The 19,898-nt window shown below is 43.5% G+C and overlaps 1 protein-coding gene across 1 annotated transcript; it reads left to right on the top strand.

Annotated features, from left to right (window-relative positions):
• Positions 1-4,101: 4,101 nt before the first annotated feature.
• LOC308299400 (F-box only protein 47-like) lies at positions 4,102-17,898 on the top strand (the record flags this gene model as incomplete). Its single annotated transcript, XM_080743176.1, has 8 exons — positions 4,102-4,246; positions 10,776-10,852; positions 12,080-12,160; positions 12,687-12,795; positions 13,603-13,797; positions 14,329-14,478; positions 15,290-15,303; positions 17,493-17,898. The coding sequence occupies 8 exons, from the start codon at positions 4,102-4,104 to the stop codon at positions 17,694-17,696; spliced, it is 975 nt and encodes a 324-aa protein (XP_080599302.1). The 3' UTR covers positions 17,697-17,898.
• Positions 17,899-19,898: the final 2,000 nt, after the last annotated feature.

Raw genomic sequence — 19,898 nt, 5'->3', positions numbered from 1 at the left:
GTATTTACTGTATTCAAAATCCTAGTCTTTATTTCAGTGTTCACTACAACAACAAAACAAAACAAAAACCTTGAAGTGAAAGGTTTGTTTGGATTTACTTCTTTGTTTGTCTTTTTGCTTTTATATTTCAGGAAATAAAGTAAGAAAGGTTTGTCTTACCTGTAGGCAGAATGATCAAGGTCAAAAGCAAGAGAGAAGGTTGATAGCAGGTTCCCACTGCAAACATGTTTTCTGTGACTAAATAAAAAAAGAAAATCTGAAATAAAAAAGTGTACGTAACAAGAACTGATTAATTACACATAGCCTATACTGTAGGCAATAATGTAAGTCCCGAAGGGCAGACACATTATAATTAGCCGTAGACCCAAAAAAGAGAAGTCAAGCTTACCAGTGATGGAGAAGTACTGTAAGCTGAATTTCTACATTTCTGCTGAGGCAAACTATTGTGTCAGATGTTCTGTAATGTATTTTACAGTAGGCAAGGCTACAATATACTGTAACTGAATCATTTTATCACCTAAAGCTTATCACTTACTGGTACAACACTGACCTCATGTGGATTACTTTCACTTTATTAAGTTTCACATACATTTTGCCTTATTGTGTTGCTCACATAAAACTCAATATTAAAACAAAAAGATCTAATGAAAAGGTGAGAGGATGGGTCATGCAACTTAAATTCATATGAAAATATGACTTGAAAGATTGAAAACTTCCTGGCATTCTTGCATTTGTAGTGAATATTCAACTACATTTAGGATACATCAACTTTAACTGCCTTAATAATAGTAGGCCTAGGGTGAAAGCTATTGTATGTTAGATTAATCGATCAACAGAGGATTCATTTAATATTGAATGATCAGTTTAGTGATATCATGTATCTACTGTAGGCCTAAACATTTCTACAGTAAGTGGTATTTAAGATGAATGATTTTTCCATATTTAAAGTTTTGGACAGCAGTCTGCGGTATGTTTTCAGATGAAAGGCCTACATATATACTAATAATACTCCTAGTTGGCACAACCCCTTTAGAAAAAATAAAATTAAATCTCATTCTGACATTCCAATGTTGGCAACCCTGCATAATGAGTACATTCTATAATTTAAGTACATTTTTATGACAATACATTTGTATTTTTACTCAAGTAAACATTGAATTCCGGACTTTTACTTGTATTACAGAGTATTTACTTTTATTTAACAGACGTGAGTACTTTTTACACCACTACTCCAAGCAGCCAATCGCAGCCCAGCACAGAACCACCCCTCTGGTCTATGGGATGAAACACGTCAGGAGCCATGATGATGATGGGATTTTCTTGTGATCCCATGGCTGTGTTGTCGCTGCTCGTTATCTGATTGGCTACTGTACATCTGCACGAGACAGAAGGTCACTTGAAGACAGTTTGGCGCTGCTTTTTTGAATGGTCTCGAGCGGCTGATTAGCATTTAGCACCGTTAGCCTGTTAGCAGTGAAGGTATAAGGTACACTCATTAGCTCATGCTATGCTAGTCTGTAGGTTTGCCTGGTTATTATTCATAAACATTGGTACAGTTTAGGGAGCTAATTAGAGGGTACGTTTACACTTGCAGTTGAAGTGTGAGTGTTTAGTGACATTGTCTTTCAAAGCAACTGGAGTTTGTCTAGAACTTAAACAATAACAGGCTATCACCATATATTTTTAAATTCAATGGCACAGTAGGTAATAGTAATTTAACTAGTTAGCTGGTTAGCTGTTGGTTTGGCTATAACCTATATTATTTGCCATTATGGTGACTTTATGTTGATTTATGAACCAGTTTCAACCATGTCATTATAAGGCACTGTACTATGAATGATAGAGGACTGTCTTAAGGTGTGTTAATTAACATAATTGCCTGGCCTGTAATGCAGTTTACTTCTCTCTTTTAATGACCAATTTCTCACTAAATAATTGTGCAGGTTTGTAATAATGGCGCCTAGAACTGCAAGGAGGAGGTCCAAGCCAGCCAGGAGGAGACCCCCGCAGCTTGCCTCTGCAAGTAAAGCCCCCACTACCAGGTAAGACTAAGAATCACTATCACAATGTTGGATGTACTTACTGCTGCATTTCTCAAACTTTTAAATGTCAAGGTACAAATAGAACCAAATGAACCCTGTCAAGGTCTCCCCTTAACTCTGACAGTCTACAAATGGAACCAAATGAACCCATCAGCGTTCATTTGGTTCCATTTGTACAGAGTTACAGACTTGTCCCTGGAATCCTCTTTGAGGACCATGTACTACTGCAATTTCCAAATCACAGAGAATGCAATTAAGTGTGTGTGTGTGTGTGTGTGTGTGTGTGTGTGTGTGTGTGTGTGTGTGTGTGTGTGTGTGTGTGTGTGTGTGTGTGTGTGTGTGTGAGAGAGAGAGAGAGAGAGAGAGAGAGAGAGAGAGAGAGAATTGACTCCTAATTTAAAAAAATGTATATATATATACACAACAAATGTGTTGCTTACAACTTTTTGTGAGCGGAATGGGAGGGAGGAACTGAAGTTGTGTAAAAACTAGTATCTACAGTCTGTACATTTACTCAAGCACAATTTCGAGGTACTTTTACTTTACTTGAGTAGTGTTACCATTTTTCTTGTCAATGAGGAAAATATTGTACTTTATACTCCACTACAATTATTGACAGTTTTAGTTACTAGTTACTTTGCAGATTTAGATGCAGATTCAAGCACATGAAGTAAATACTGCAGCATTAGCAAGTGATGAAGACATTAACTTTACATTACTACTGAGAATGTTCCATTATCTTGACCTTCCAAGAAGCCTAGTTTTCATTCATTGGTATATGTAAATCAACTTGCAGGACACAGGTGAGGTAGTCCAACCTAATGAACTGTAATGAAATTGTTATTGGGGTAATAATAATAATTATTATTATTATTATTTTATTTTTTCAAAGTCACATTAATGTTGGTTTTTAAGACAGGCGAAAGCCTTGGCTTTGAATAGTCTTACCAAAAATAGTCCCTGGAGAAAAGGTGTGATTAGCAACTGGAAGTTTGAGCTACAATATTGGGGAGAAATGGTAAATAAAATAAATAAAATATTACCATAGCGTCACAATAATTGTAACCACTTTATCCACATTTAATACGTTGACTAATCAAAAATATTAGATATACAAGCTCACAGCGTGTCACTTCGTGCTGCGCTGCAAGCTTGTACATCTGCTATTCAAAATATATAATTAACTTAGAAAGTATTGGAATATTCAATAATTTTGAATTTATTTAACACAAATCTTCTCCTATGGGGGTCCGTGGCACAAAACCTTTTCAGATGGGGGTCCCCGGCCACATGCATATCAATTTAGGGGTCCTTGACATGGAAAGGTTTTAGAACCACTGATGTACATACAGTAAAGCATTCATTCTTAAATGTGTACCCCCCAAAAAAGAAAGAAATAACACTGTTACACATTTTCCAAATTGTCCAGTGGAACCATCATTACCAGGAGCCGACACACCACCACTGGAACTGTCTGGATTCCAAACGATAGCAGTGAAGGCACAACTAGCCAACTCAACACCAGTGATTGCTTCTTTGAGAGGCTTCCCCCAGGAGTGTTCGACATGGTCTTACAGCTACTGTCTAGTAAGTATTTTTTTCCAGCATGGCATGGCTTATCATTGGCCTAAAAACGAACATTGTGCTTTGATAGTGTCGAAAGATATTGCACAAGAAATGGGCTCTAGAAATGGGTTGCCTGCAAAACCGTTGTTTTCCTATATGGTTTGTGGGGCACCTGGTTTGCTCTCCTCTCTTGTGGCATTCTTTGTATTTCACAAGCGAATTTTAGGCATCTATAAAAGTTCAAATATTTGCGTTATAATCACCTCCTCATTGGCACAACGACCAGATTAGTTTAGTGGAAAATGCCCTTTAACTAATTAACTGTAGGCTATTTGACTTAAACTTGACTGAATACAGGTCACGGCCATTCATTTTAAAAATGTGTGTGTGTTTGTGTGTGTGTGTGTGTGTGTGTGTGTGTGTGTGTGTGTGTGTGTGTGTGTGTGTGTGTGTGTGTGTGTGTGTTTCAGTAAAGGACATCAGTGTGTTCAGCATGGTGTCCAAGCACACCAACAGCTACGTTATGGAGCACATCTCCAGCATGGTTTGGAGAAGAAGGACCATCGTTCAAGGGTTCCACTATGAGCCCAGCTTGTCCTACGACCACCGTGTCACCATGCAACACTACCGAGATCTGGGTGAGCAGCAGCCACAGTACTGACAGTCGCACATTCTTACTACTACTTATCTGTCAGGGAGGATTGTGAGTTCATTGATTTGTGGTGGATGTAACTTACTAGTAGCCCTGCCCGCCTTGCATTGGTGCCATAAGGTGAGGCCATACATAGCCTGTATTTCAGGAGCGTGTATCTGAACACCGTTCCGGTTCCAGTTAAGAGTTAAGACCCTCCCGCGGAAGCTTGTGATTGGCTGAACCGGAGATTTACTATTCTGTCCATATTGTGACATAACTCGGACAGTGCCGAGTCGGCTCATGCGACCTTCGCGTAGTATGTGTATACAGGGTAGTAATACAGTAGTTCAGTATGTGTATACAGTACATACAGTTCAGGAGACGATCACTTGGGTTAAGATATACTTTATTGACCAGAATGAAGGCAGAAAGCAAGCATCACACAACATGGCATATTGAGCACCCTACTATAGAGACAGCATAGAATCTAAGCCTATATCTAAGCGCATAGTATTGGCAGCCTACCTTAGCTCTACTATAAGACAGCATAGAATCTATAGCCTAAGTTAGCATGGTTTGGCATGGGGTTCTGCCTCGGGCCATGGCTCGCTGAACCCACGATCCTCATGTTACCATGAGCATCGAGGGCATAATCTAATTACAGCGAGCCCTGGCCCGATACCCCCCGAGGGGGATCTAAGGCAGAACCTGAAGGTGGCGCTGGGGTGGTGGCGGGGCAGTGCTATGCAACAAGACTGAGTCCCACCATCTGACTTCCCTAAGAACTATGGGTAAGGGGGGGGGCAGGACCTAGTGACCCACCCCCCTCCGCGCGCGCGCTCCCTTGGGACCGCCCCCTGAACTAGCTTTGATCCTTACGAATCGTCGCACTATTTCAGGAGACGATCACTTGGGTTAAGATATACTTTATTGACCAGAATGAAGGCAGAAAGCAAGCATCACACAACATGGCATATTGAGCACCCTACTATAGAGACAGCATAGAATCTAAGCCTATATCTAAGCGCATAGTATTGGCAGCCTACCTTAGCTCTACTATAAGACAGCATAGAATCTATAGCCTAAGTTAGCATGGTTTGGCATGGGGTTCTGCCTCGGGCCATGGCTCGCTGAACCCACGATCCTCATGTTACCATGAGCATCGAGGGCATAATCTAATTACAGCGAGCCCTGGCCCGATACCCCCCAAAACTACAAACCCCCAAAGCACGCCAAAATCTCAGAATCCCATGCCAGTGCTAGCCAACTGCGAGGAAGGCAGCTCTGCTGTGACTCTAGCGATTAAGTTATCATTACTGCGGGGCAAACTATGAACTGCCTTTCCTGCTAACGCAAAAATAATAATTAAGCATATTAGCATCTGGCAGAGCGAATATTACTAAGCAAAATACTAAGCAAAGATATTGGCAGCTTGCCAAAACGCTATAAGTACTGCTAAAGCAATTTAATAATTAAGAATGTTAGCAGCTGCAGACCGAACCAACGGTGAGGAAGGTGGTACTGCTGACTATAACGATATACTGCAATCTGACTGAAGCCATACTAAAACACCCTAGAGAAAAGCGGGAGCAGCAACATGGACGTATATATATATAGACAGCAGAACCAGAAGCAGCGATGAAACCTTTAATTCATATAACTACAGCGCCATACAGCTTCACATCCTACCTAACTAACACCCCAGCAACCACCTAGCTTTTGCATGATTGAAATATTAAAGCGTAATATTTATCGTGGCCCGCAACCTATCAGGGGCGCGAGCCCCGAGTAACGCAACAGAAGCAGCAAATAAAACCCTATGGAACAACCCTGCTAATAGTGCCTGCAGCACTATTAACATCAGCAGCAGAAGCGTTAACTGGAACCATTACGCTTCGGTCAGTCCTGTGTTGTGTGTGCTTGATAGCTTGGCGTGCAGGATCTTGAGTTAGCTGAGGGCACCAGAAGTGCTGGTGGTGTGGCTGCTCCGATCCGGAGAGAATGCAGAGTGAAGAGGGGCGGGCCGCAAATCTGGCAGCTCTCTCCGGGGGTCGTGTGACGAGGACGTCGGGCAGACGGCCCGGTGTTCAGCATGGACATGAAAGGACAGAAGGGAGAGTTAGTTCTGCGACTGACACTGGTGTACCTTCCCTGCTTAAACTGCGAGCTGCAATCTTCAGAGGCCATGTGCTAGTCGCATCTTAAGCCTGGCCTTGGTGACCGCATGTGCTTGCCGCAGAAATTACAATCTTAGCTTTAGCTGACCATAACAATGAAACCGCGCCTAAGGACGCTGACTTTTAGGATCACAGAGAAATTTTCGCAGCCCACGGAGCGCTCTGCAGAGTCTGCTGCTGCACATATGAGAATCTCCACGAGATACGTGGAGATTCTTGACCGTCTTGACCTTTAAAGGCAAGCTATGCAAGCCTAGAGAGCGGCTAAAGCCCAACATTCAGTACAAGTAAGACGCTGCCATGTAACTATGGTTGCCTATTATTAGCAAGCTTAGAGAGCGGCTGAACGCTCACAGAATCGAACAAGCGAATGCGTTGCTATTTACCTGCTAGAGTGTGGCTCCTCAGGGCATCTGGCTGAGCCCGAGGGCGCCCGGAGCGCCGCCGCTGAAGCTGCTCCGCGCCCGGGGCACCGCTGCCGAAACTGCTCCGCTCCGCAGGGAATGCGGTGTGTAGAGAGATGGCGCGACGCCTTCACTCTGGCCCTGCTCCCTCAGTCTCGCGGCGAACCAGCATGCGTCATGGAACAGAGGGTCGTTGGGGCAGACATCGGGCAGACAGCCAGGTGTTTCAGCATGGAAATACAGGACGGAAAAGTGAGTTAGTTCTGCTGCAGAGTTTGCTGATGCACACATAAGAAACTCTACAACCCATCTCTTGACTTTTAAAGTCAAACCATACCAAAACGTGGCCCAACCGATATGCGTAAATTCCCCAGCTTAGAGCGACTGCACCCTGACAGAACTTAACAAGCAAATGCGCTGCTATTTACCTGCTAGAGTCTGGCTCCGCCGTGCTTCCAGGGCAGCCGTCGCTGGCGAGAAAACTGGCTCCCGCCGTTGGCGCTAGAACTGGCGTTCCTTTGCGGCGTGACGGCGGTGTCGGTGTGCCGCTCCCCCCGGAAGATGAGCCTGTGCCCTACGTGCCTCCGTCGTGGGCTCGCGGGCCGCCGGGAAGTCAGGAGGCTGGCGGGCCGGCTGTCCCAAGGCAGCAGCGGAAGCAGCTGTGGCCGTCGCAGCGATACCCTCCGTGGTGCCGACCGACTCCCGACTGGACTCCCAGCCGCACACAGCATTAGACGAAGCTAGAAACATAACCTTCATGACATGATTAGTGGAACCTGCAGCTAAAGCTGCCATGATAACCTGCTGTCCTAGCCGTGGGCCTGCAGCCGCGCCGGCCTGAAGCTGGAATAATAGACAGGATGAATAGCAACCAGCAAGTATTAGCTTTAGCATGAGCTGAAGGAAAACAGTACTGGAGCCAAGTGCAGCGGCTACGGAAACACCACTAGAACATACGGTGTGCTATGTGACCCAGTACTATAACCTTAGTTTGCAACAAATATTTGAGTTAAACCCCTTTAACTTCTGAAACACTGGTAGCAGCTTAACATGCAGTAGAAACACCCCGCAGCTGCCGTGCGACGCTGCAAAGACGACCTGCTGTAGCTGTCGCTATGCGTCGGCTTTAGCCCGAAGCTGAAAGATAGACCTGATGTTAGGGTTAGGAAACCTGAAAAATAAACACAATGTTAGGTTAGGAACCTGAAGTTAAAATGTAGACCTGGTGTTAGCTGCGCCCTTATAGCCGCCGCAGCGAGACGCTGTTAAGAAAGTGATTTAGCTGGACCTGTGCCGCTTTAGCCTGGAGCTGCCATACTGGAGCATTAATGACAACATGTTAGCAGAAAACACTCAACACCCTGGTAACAGCTTGACATGCAGTAGAAACAATCACTTGCTGGTTTTTATAGCATTTAGTATAGCAGTACCGCTGACAACTTAGAACTTATCAACTAAAAGCCTACGATGCGAGGAAAAGCTACAGCTGATGGATGCTGAAACTGAAAGAGAATGTTTAGCTGGATGGGAGGGAGGGAGGGTGGTCTTATCGAGCATTTAGAGTAGACTACGATTCCCTGCATGCACTAGCGAGTTCAACTGGTGACGTCAGGACAGACAGGCACGACTGTGTTAGCGGAAGCAAAACAAGTTCGCACGTAAACTGTATAGCCTGCGGGTTTTCCTCCTCCCAGGAGCTCACACGGAAAACATCCTTAATAGGCTTCTCAAAGAGAGGCGATTACTGTTTTTAATAGTTCCTCCCGCGAGGGCTTCTACGCCACGGTAAATGGCAGCAGCCCTACTATGGTCCAAGAAGCGACAGGAACCATTTAGTAGCTGCTAAGGTATAGCAACTAGCACCTCATAAGCAGCAGCTGTTTAAGACGGCCAGACAGTGCAAAAAGAGGAAAACATACACATAACCCGAGGCGAGGCAGAAGCAATATAGGCCCCATACTAACTAGATTAAGCACGCTGCGGGCGAAGCTTGCTACTAGCACGACGCCGAGGCTTGGCATGATAGAGAACTACATTTCCCACACGCAGCGCTTAGTATTTGCTGCCGAACGTCATGCCGTAAATCACCGCTTGACGTGACTCGGCTAGCTCAGGAGCTAGGTGAACTCTGCCGTTTACAGACCCTGCAACCTACAAACTGAATCCTCCTAGCGTGATTCATTACCTGCTACGGGGCTGTGTTTTCACGCGGGCCGCCGCTCTATGCCTTGACATGGCTAGCACATTGATTTACCAGCTAACAGCATCCTTACCGAAAAAGCCGGCTAGCAATAGCCACCAGCTAGCTCCTAGCTGACTATACATTAAACCTGTTGTTCCGCGCTAGCCGATACGGCCCGCGGCGCGCCGTTGCAAAGTACTGACATGGTTATCGACAAACCCAACGACTGAAATTACTTTAACTCATGGTAGCCCAGTAAAGGCCCACCAGGGCACGAAATAAGTTAGCATTTAGCCCGTAGCCACAGCCAACTTCTATGATACTGAGTTTACCTTTAGCAACTTTAGCAAGCCTGTAACACCTTTGAAATGGCTTTAGCAACAAACTGAAAGTACAGAAATCAGCTAGGCACCAGCAACGATAGCAAGAAATCTGAACCTTGAAACAGCAGTTTAGAATTCAGCGATTACCAGAATAACAATCTCAAACTTCCCATACAACCTGGCCAAGAACACAGCTTCTTAGTTTGGCAGCTAAGTTTACAGTTTACAGTTTACAGTTTAGGCATTTAGCAGACGCTTTTAATCCAAAGCGACTTACAATAAGCAGATACAACATCGCAATAATAAACAAGATAATAGGTCAGTACATTAACAGCAATATAACAATGTAAATGGATATCTATCTAGAGAAAAACACAATATAATCAAGTTCTAAAGAACCTAACAAACAAATGTTAACTAGCTTCATGTATGGTCATTGAACATACATGAATTGAGCGATAGAAAAATAGCAGAAACAGACAGAAATACTCAGCCAAGTTAGGCACCCTCTCCAAGCGGTGGGCAGCAGCACAGCTACCTGCAAGCAACGAGTGTGGCACTTGTGTGTGTACTGCAGCATGGTAGCAAGCAGCAGTGCTATGCAACAAGACTGAGTCCCACCATCTGACTTCCCTAAGAACTATGGGTAAGGGGGGGGGCAGGACCTAGTGACCCACCCCCCTCCGCGCGCGCGCTCCCTTGGGACCGCCCCCTGAACTAGCTTTGATCCTTACGAATCGTCGCACTATTAACATACAGTAGTATGTGTATGTACAGTATGTACAGTAGTATGTGTATACAGGGTAGGACCTGTCAAATGTTATGTAAGAAAGAGGCAAACATTGTGAAAATAGCCGATCTACAAGCTCAGTTTGGCTATTTTTACAATATCTATCTGTGGAACCGAGTCAAACTAAATGCAAGTGCTTGTCAGGGTGGGGGTGGGGGGGGGGGTCCCCAGGGTGGGGGTCCCACTCCCCTTTCAGGGTGGGGGTCCCCAGGGTGGGGGTCCCACTCCCCAGTTCAAACATGTGATTATTTTGGCGCGTCGTCACGTCATCGCCATAACCGTAGTACCAGTGGTGTGTTACACCGTCTTACGCTATACGCGTTCTATAGTATACATAACAATTTAGAAAAATATTGCATACCCTCTGAGGGGAAGGCTTATGTGTGGCTATTGTCTGGAGGTGATAATGACCACTGGCCGCTGGAGTTTCCAAGTAATTCAGTATATCGTTTGTTGACCACGTGTGCGCGTATATACGTGCACATGTGCAAGTATATACGTGCACATGTGCGCGTGCCGTGCATGTGGGAGGTAATAATTATGGTATACCCTTCGAAAAAACCTAGAACACACCACTGCACTGCATAATAATAATAATACATATTCTTGTGAAGAATATATTGTGAAGAAGTTTTGCTTCCATGTCCATTGTTTCAGGTTTGTTGTTCAAGAGATGCACCCTCCTACTCCCAACAAAGAACAGGTTGAAATTTACCTTCAGCAAGTTCTCACAGGTACTGTTAGAAAAGTAGAGGTGTGGGAGCAACAATCACAGCTTTATGTACTAAAATAAATACATCATTAATAAAAAAAAAATATTATGAATTATAATCATGCATATTGTTTGTGACACATTAATTAGCAGTATTAGAGTACCGTGTCCTGATGTCACTCCCGCTAGCCCTGGGTCACGGAGTTATGTTTTCTATTGGAATTCCCATGGGCAACTCTTAGATTGCGCATTCGGAACTGTGTTTCAAAAATAAACAAATCAGTGTTTGGAGAAAGACACTTTCTTACTTGTAGGCGACTGCACGAGAAATAAAAAGAATACGTCGCTGAGAGGCGATGAGGTGGGCCTATTGTCAGAAATCCAAACAATACGTTTAAGGGGTTTCATTCAAAGCAACAGAAGGCAACTTAAAGGATGATTAAACTCATAATAAACAGCAAAACAAATAAAGCAAAAATAACTAAAGCAAATAAAGTATAAAGTGGTCAACAAAAAAGTGTGGCTTCCCATTCACCCCCTCTCCCTCTAGTTACTCTGCAGGTGAATAGGTGGTGATTTTGAAGTGACGTGTGCGCCCCTATGCCTGTCACCCAGTCATTCACACATTCCAGTGATAGTTCACTGACCAAATAACATCACAATAATAAACCAATTCATTAAACCAATTCATGGCTCCTACATTACTCTTTGGATAGATTTGTACCTTTTCACCGACAGTTCTTATCTGATGCGATCTAAGATCATTAGAAAAAAGAACTCCGTGACCCAGGGGGATAGCGGCCTCTGGCGGCAGTGATGTCAGACTTCCACGATATGACATTTTACATGACGATTAATTGTCACTCAAATAATTGGCGATTAACGATTTAATTGTGTTTTTGACGTTGATAATTACATTTCTGTTTGGCTTTTAGGCTTTGAAGTTGCATATGGTAGATATGATACATAACCTAAACACACAAATAAGTTACTGACATATTTGACAACTTACTACTTAAAAAATAACATTGATAGTGGAAATAGCTGATCTACAAGCTCTGAGCTTGTAGATCTGCTATTTCCACTATTTCTGACATTTTTCAACATTCACGATTATGACGATTATGACAAAATAATCACGATAATGTCAAATAATCACGATTAGACAATTATGTAATAATTGTGACAACCCTATATATATACACACCAATTTCAGAAAGGTTTGAAGTGCTTTTCTGTCCCTTGTCAGGTGGGCTGCTTCATGATGGAACCCTGTACAGCCGGTGTGACAGGCTGCTATGGTGTCTCCTGCTACGGAGCCTTCCTCAAGGTGAAAGACCAGTCCATACAATTACTGTTTCATTTTAGGCATTTAGCAGACGCTCCTCCAGAGTGACTTACAATAAGCAAGTAATTACATCACATACATACGATTTTTGAAGAAGTAGCACTAATGCACTCTATCTCAGTAATTTAAAGTTGCTGCATACTTATTTTATGTATTTCTTTATTTTTGTTACGATATGATTGTACCCTTGTCTCTTTATGTATGTGTCGTGTATATGTTTGCTGTTGCTTAGTGTGGCTTGTGAACAGGAATTCCAATGCATTTTAATGACAATTTTAACGTAAATAGCTAAATAAACTTGAAACTTGAATAAACTTGAAACTTGCTGTGGCCTGGAATCGAACCTTCGCAAGGCAGGCTCTCCAACAATTCAGCTTTGGAAAACATAGCTAGTAGATATCGATTCAGGTTCAGATTTTTTGGCTTTGATTCACTTATGTAGGGCTACACATTTTATGAACACCTAAATACCATAATGTTTTGCTGTGTACTTTTTGCTGTTTAACAGACCCTGATTGCCGGCTGGGACAAGATGGAGTACCCCAGGGTCTTCAACTTCCTGAGTGAGATCACCAGCTTGCCACGGAAGATCCAGTTAGCAGTAGCTGGAAAACCAGGTGATTGTTTACTACTTATTAACATCACACAACAATTATTTGATGCTAGTCTGTCTTTATGTTTGTTTTGATCTGTTATTCACTGCAGGCTAGACAGGTCAATGCTCTTACTCATGTGTTGAAAACATGCCACTGGGGCTGCACTGGTTAATCAAACCAATCGATTTAATAAAAGAAATATAGCCTATCTACAAGCTGTGCTTTGAGCAGACCTGCAATTTTCACTATTTGTTAGGGTGTCTTACTGGTAGTAGATTTTCTTTATGCCTTTATTTGATAGGATAGTAGACTGACAGGAAATGGGGAGAGAGATGGGGAATGACATGTGGCAAAGGTCGTCCGGATCGGGAATCGAACCAGCGACGCCAGCAGGCATCATAGCCTAGTATGTGGTATGCGCCTTGACCACTAGGCCAGCAGGCGCCCCACTGGTAGTAGATTTAGTCGATTATATAAAACAAAGATCAATTACAAAAGTAGTAGATATATCTGAGTCATCTGGCTCTAACTGAGTAAATTTACCAGCAGCATGGAAAGACAATCACACGGCCAGGAACAGATTTAGCTGATCATAATAAATTGTTTATTTATATAGCAAACACACACAAAACACTATATTGTGTACAAAGGGGAAAAGGGAAAAACGGCAGCAGCGAATGACTCCATTTACATGAGATAAATGTTGTTTCAGGCCAGTTTTGAAAGAAACCAGCGATACACATCCTTCAGTGAATGGCGTCAGCAGCAGGGCATTCATTCCACATGTTGGCATTGATCCAACGTCAACATGGTAATAAACACCTGGTTATTGGCCTGTGTTTCCAGGTGCGAACCGCTTCCTGGAGCTGCAGGTGCGCCAGTTCTGCCGTCACGTTCTGTTGGACCCCTGGTGGCACGAGGGTGCAGACTTCCTGTTCTGGCTCACCCACATCCTGAAGCCCCTGCCCATGGTTAGCCAGGCACGCCTGCTCTTCATCCTCTACGGGCCCCTGATGCCCTGTGGTAAGACTAACCACACCATTCACTGAATCACCTGGGTTTGTTTTAGACCTGAAAAAAAGTCTTCTAGATCCTAACAGTTTTCTGAAAAACCTAGGTTTCTCTGTCAGTGGTTCTCAAACCTTTTCATGTCAAGGACCCCATATAAATGTATAAAATAGCAGATCTACAAGCTTGCAGTGCGGCACTCGTGCCCCACTGTGAGCTTGTATATCTGCTATTTTTCAATAGTTAATATCGATATTGAGGTATTCAACAACTTTATCAAATATCGAAGGTTTTGCTAATATCGCCCAGCCTTATTGTAGACAGGATGCAATTATTTTGCTTTGGCCGGAATGTAGAGAGTTGCAGTAGTCTTATAGGTTATAAATTACTTTTTCAAGCTAATTCTCCTAGGCCATCTTATTTTGCACAAGTCAAAGAAAATGTGACTTGGGCAAAAAAGAAATAGTCTATGTCATTTGACAAAACATTTATTTAAGTATAGTGGTACTTGTTGTGTAACTGAATGAAGGTGTTGGCTCCCTCCAGGTTCTGTTGGCTGGCAGAGCATGCTGGAGACGGTGGTGCAGCGCACTGCTCTGTTGGAGCTGTCCAAGGTTGTGTACCTGCTGCACGCCGACCCGCTGCTTAATGACTGGTCCACCGACACCATGCTGGCTATACTGGAGGAACTCACTGGTAGGCTGGGGCGTCACAAGGGGGGGAAAAGCGGGACTGAGTTACTAGGGCCCAATGTGGAGTTTTATACTTAAGCTATTGAAAAGGTGCCGCGCTGCGAGCTGCTATATGCTATTTTTGAAAAGTTGTGAAAATGTGTGCAAATCTTTGTATATACGTATGTATTTATTTTTTAAGCGAACATTTGTAACTCAAATTTTGCTTCTGGGGGTCCCTGGAACTAAACATGTTTGACATGAAAAGGTTTGAGCACCACTGACATAGAAACATAGGTTTCTTTTATTTTTATTTTTTTATGATTTTTCCAAAAATAGCAGAAAGCTTGCAGCGCGCGCTGTGAGCTTGTATATCTGCTATTTTTCAATAGCTAAAGCGCAAAATAATGTGTAATAATGCGTTCCCAGTCTAAATGGATTAAACCCCCTCCTCCTATGAAGAACATTCATGGGGGGCCCGCAGTGAATCCTTGTACCCAGGGCCCATAATTTGGTCCGACACCCCTGATGGTAGGGCTGGCTATCCATATTAGCTAACATATACGGCTGCAACAGTTAATCCAAGTGACAAGTTAAGCAATTGTTTTGTTGCTGTCGGAGAAACCTCCTATCTTCATATTCTAACCTTTTGTGTTGTTTTTCAAGCTAGAAAATTCAGCTCGAAGTGATGCGTTCATTAATCGTAATCGAGTCAGTTGATTTGAATATCATATCGTATCTGTGCTTTTCAGGATTCAAATGAAAAAATAGCAAAAGTAGCAGATCTACAAGCTCAAGATCTGCTACTTTTGATGCTTTTGTGTGTCAAGCTGTAGCTGTGTGTGATCAAGTAAAGGTGTTAATTAACGAAAAAACACAAAATGTTAGAACATGGAGATGAGTGGTTTCTGCAGGACGGCAGTATAGCTCAACCCATTTAGGACTAGAATTATTTAATGCTTGAACTTTACATCGTGATTTTTCCTTTGCAAGTCTTTGAATATATCTTTTTAACACATCTGCCGCCCAGCCCGTTTATAAACGTTCTATTTTGCCCAGCTATCTACCGCCCAGCCCGTTTATCTACGGGCTATAGTCTTTTCATTGTTTTACAATTGATGACGCTCTCGCGCTGCCTGTGACTTAATACAGTAGGGCAACATCAAAGGGAACCAGGTCATTCACGTGAATGAAGAAAAAAGGTCAAAAAACTGCATTGAAATACATGTTATCAGGCAATCCAAATACAACAGAGTGAGAGGGAGAAAAGTCTGCAGCAGTTTAAGAGACGCGACTACACAAGCCGCCAGCTGAGGAAAAAAAAAAAAAAATCGGTTGGGACTCGGGAGGCTCGGTTGAGATTTGAATATAGGATATTTATAGTTAGAGTTAGAGTTTAGATAGTTGATTGATAACCTAGAGATGACAGTAGAATTTGTTTAGATTTGAGTGTATTTAGGTGAAGACACTCTGTATTTATAGTGGGAGAGGAGGAGGAAGACTGAGGGGTGTCACAAGGGGGGAGTGCGAGTGGGACTGAGTTACTACGGCCCAAGGTGGAGGGGACATAATTATTTTATACTTTAACTATTGAAAAATAGCAGATCTACAAGCTCATAGCGCGGCACTCTGCGAGCTTGTACATCTGCTATTTTTGAAATCCCCCCTATGAAGAACAATCATGGGGGTCCCGCAGTGAATCCTTGTAGCCAGGGCCCAGATTTTGGTGCGACACGACACCCCTGCACACACAACACAATGAAAGACCCAGGGTTTAGCCTGCCCCTGTGATGAAAAAACCAGGGTGTAGCCTGATCCTACCTGATACACTGTCACCTCCTCCTCCCCCAGTGCACTACTGGCTCGTAAAGATATTCCATTGATAAACAAACAGTCTGCTGGCTCGTAAAACTATAATCCATGTGGCTAAACAACAGTAAACAAAATGATCCAACACGATTCCGGTGTTGTCCCTGTGTTGGTCATCCACTGGTCGTAGTAGCCTCTGTCTGGACCAGTCTATGGTCTGGACAAGAAAGAACGCACCCCGCTGAAAGGTCTCTCAAAAAGGGATAAAATAATTGTATCCAGTTGTGTGTGCAATCTGTGCATGCACGTGTGCATTGATCCAGCAAACTTTTCTCTGCATTGATCTGCCAAAGTGTGTGTGTGTGTGCGTGTGAGAGAGTGTGCACGGCATGCTGCAAAGATTATGCAAAGATGTAGAGATGTGTTACAAGTGTTTCCTTTTGTTAAGAAATCACATGACACAGGGTTCCTTTCAAATAGGATGGTCCTTCTTCACATGTGTGTGCGCGTGCACGTGTGTATGTGTGTATGTGTGCATGTGTGTTGAGACTGAGCACAGTGCTACAGTTGCATCTATTGGCTTGAAACAACAAAATCAACCCAATAAGAGACTTATTCATGTTATTTCATAAAAAGCCTTTTTTCTAGCCTTTTTAAACAAATTAGGCCATTTGGGGCTGGCGCAGTAGTCGCTAATAAATTCATAGAAAATCATGGAACATAATTTAAACTCTTGTTTATTTTTTTTAATAAAGTATAGATGTCTATGAACAAATGGGTATACTCCATTTGTTCATAGACATAGAAACACATTTCCAAAATATTCATTGCAAATTAGTCAAAATGCTCCAAAACCCTGACATGTTTTGGAAGAGTTTAATAAAAAACGTGGGGCAGGCAATGTGTTAAAAGCGAACATTTGTAACAGAAGCAAATATTTGCTTCTGTGTGTGTGTTTGTGGGGGGGGGGGGGGGGGGGGGGGGGTCCCTGGAACAACATATTTTGAGATGGGGGTCCGTGGCCAAATACATGTAATTTTGGGGGTCCTTGACATGACTTGAAAACATTTGTGAATCACTGATTTAGAAGAAGGACTTCAGAAGACTTTTATAGAAACGGGTCAAAAATATTCAAAGACTTGCCCAAATGTTCACAGTTTTTCAAGCTCGCAGCGTGGCACTCGCTGGTTAAAAAGTGTGAGAACCCTGCAGATTAGCGTTCAGGCCTAGATGGCTCAAACCTCATCCATAGCCTGTGTGTGTTTGTGTGCAGTGCTACCAGAGCCCTGGCACGTGGAGAACGTGGCATGTCTGCTGCTGCAGTGTGGCAGTGCCCTGTGCTACGCCGTGCTCACCAGCAAGGCACTCAACGGGCGACTCGCCGAGATCTCCACACTCATCATCCATATTGTCATGGTAAGAAGATCAAATTAGGGATGCAATATAACAACTATATTTTCTCATTACTTTTTTTTTATTAATCCAATAATCCGGAAGCGAAAATATATATATATTTTTTTGAATTATATATTTTTTAGATTAAACCAGGGGTCTTCAACGTTTTCAGGCCAAGGGCCCCTTAGCTGAAAGAGAGATGAAGCAGGGACCCCCACTACATATTGTATAAAATTGTGTTGCAGATTAAAAATGTGCATAGAGTTCTTAGACAGCTTAGACTTGTTTGACAGCACTGTCATCCTGTTGGAGTAAAGTGTATTTTCAGACATTTAACTACTTGAATCGTCAAATAATTAGTCAGCTCTTATTTTCCCTCTACAAACCTCTTTGCCAAAAATAGCCGTTCTACAAGCTTATAATGCCTCGGCGAGCTTGTAGATCTGCTATTTTTGGCTAATGTTCCACTCAGAATAGGGATGCTAGGGTTCAAGTGATTAATATAAAAAACATGATCCTATCACACAAAGATTTGGCGGCCCCCCTGTAGTAACTCTGAGGACCCCCTAGGGGTCCCGGACCCCCTGTTGAAGACCCCTGACTTAAACGTTATTTCATACTTTGTCGCATAACAGTGTTGTGCAAATGTAGCTACAATAGCAGATCCACAAGCTTGAAGTTGTGAGCAGTTGTGAGCAAATTCTTCTTGACTATTCGATTAATAAATCAAGTATACAAATAGGGTAATCGTTACAAAAAAGATCCATGTTTGCTGCCTCCCTAGCTGTACTGTTTGTGTTGTGTTCAGGTGTGTGAGAGGGACGGGTACTGTGTTGTGTTCAGGTATATGAGAGGGACAGGTACTGTGTTTTGTTCAGGTATATGAGAGGGACGGGTACTGTGTTGTGTTCAGGTATATGAGAGGGACGGGTACTGTGTTGTGTTCAGGTATGTGAGAGGGATGGGTACTGTGTTGTGTTCAGGTATGTGAGAGGGACGGGTACTGTGTTGTGTTCAGGTATGTGAGAGGGATGGTTTGTGTTGTGTTCAGGTGTGTGAGAGGGATGGTTTGTGTTGTGTTCAGGTGTGTGAGAGGGATGGGTACTGTGTTGTGTTCAGGTATGTGAGAGGGATGGGTACTGTGTTGTGTTCAGGTATGTGAGAGGGACGGGTACTGTGTTGTGTTCAGGTATGTGAGAGGGATGGTTTGTGTTGTGTTCAGGTATGTGAGAGGGACGGGTACTGTGTTGTGTTCAGGTATATGAGAGGGACGGGTACTGTGTTGTGTTCAGGTATGTGAGAGGGACGGGTACTGTGTTGTGTTCAGGTGTGTGAGAGGGATGGTTTGTGTTGTGTTCAGGTGTGTGAGAGGGATGGTTTGTGTTGTGTTCAGGTGTGTGAGAGGGATGGTTTGTATTGTGTTCAGGTGTGTGAGAGGGACGGGTACTGCATGAACTGGGCGGTGAAGCTGGTGCATCACCTCTGCCAGGTGTTCGTCACCAACGAGGCCAGGCAGGCCTTCATCGACAGCCTGGAGAACACCTTCTCTGACCTCACCATGGAGATGTACGAGCTCATCATGGCAGGTCAGAATAAAACCAAAGCATATACATAAACCTACATACATACGTGTCGTGTATATATTGAAAGTAACGCAATAGAGGGTATGCGCATGCCTAAAGTGAATGGCAAATCGAGTGGCAAAGTGATTTTAACGTTGTTTAACTTAGTTTCATGCAATTGGTGCATGAATCTTGGTGCCGCGCTGTGAGCTTGTATATCTGCTATTTTTCAATAGCTAAAGTATAAAAATAATTAAGGCCCCCCTCCACCGTGGGCCCTAGTAACTCAGTCCCACTTTCCCCCCCCCCCCCCCATGTGACGCCCCTGGCTACACCCCTATCCTAGACCACCAGTTTGAGGACGTGGAAAGCGTGTGCCGACTCCTCCACGCCAGCTCTCACTTCCATTCCGTGATCCTCCAGATGTTCCTCAAGTGAGGGACGCCTCCGAGAGTGATCCTGGAAAACAACAGGAGAGAAAGAGAGGACGAGCAAGCCAGGAGAATAACAGACCTGCCGTTTAACTGAATTCACATTGATTTAAACTGATCCCGTTAACTTAAACTGTTGTTTTGACGTCATCAGTACGTCCCACACAGAATGAGATAAAGCCATGTAGTTTATTTATTTTCTTTTTTTTTCTGTGCGAAGAAAAACATCAACCCGCATGGAACGAAGC

The sequence above is a fragment of the Nannobrachium achirus genome, assembly GCF_963921795.1.
Source record: "Nannobrachium achirus genome assembly, chromosome: 2".
Lineage (NCBI taxonomy): Eukaryota > Metazoa > Chordata > Actinopteri > Myctophiformes > Myctophidae > Nannobrachium > Nannobrachium achirus.
Note: the sequence above shows the minus strand (reverse complement) of the source record. Positions and strands in the feature narration are given on the sequence as shown.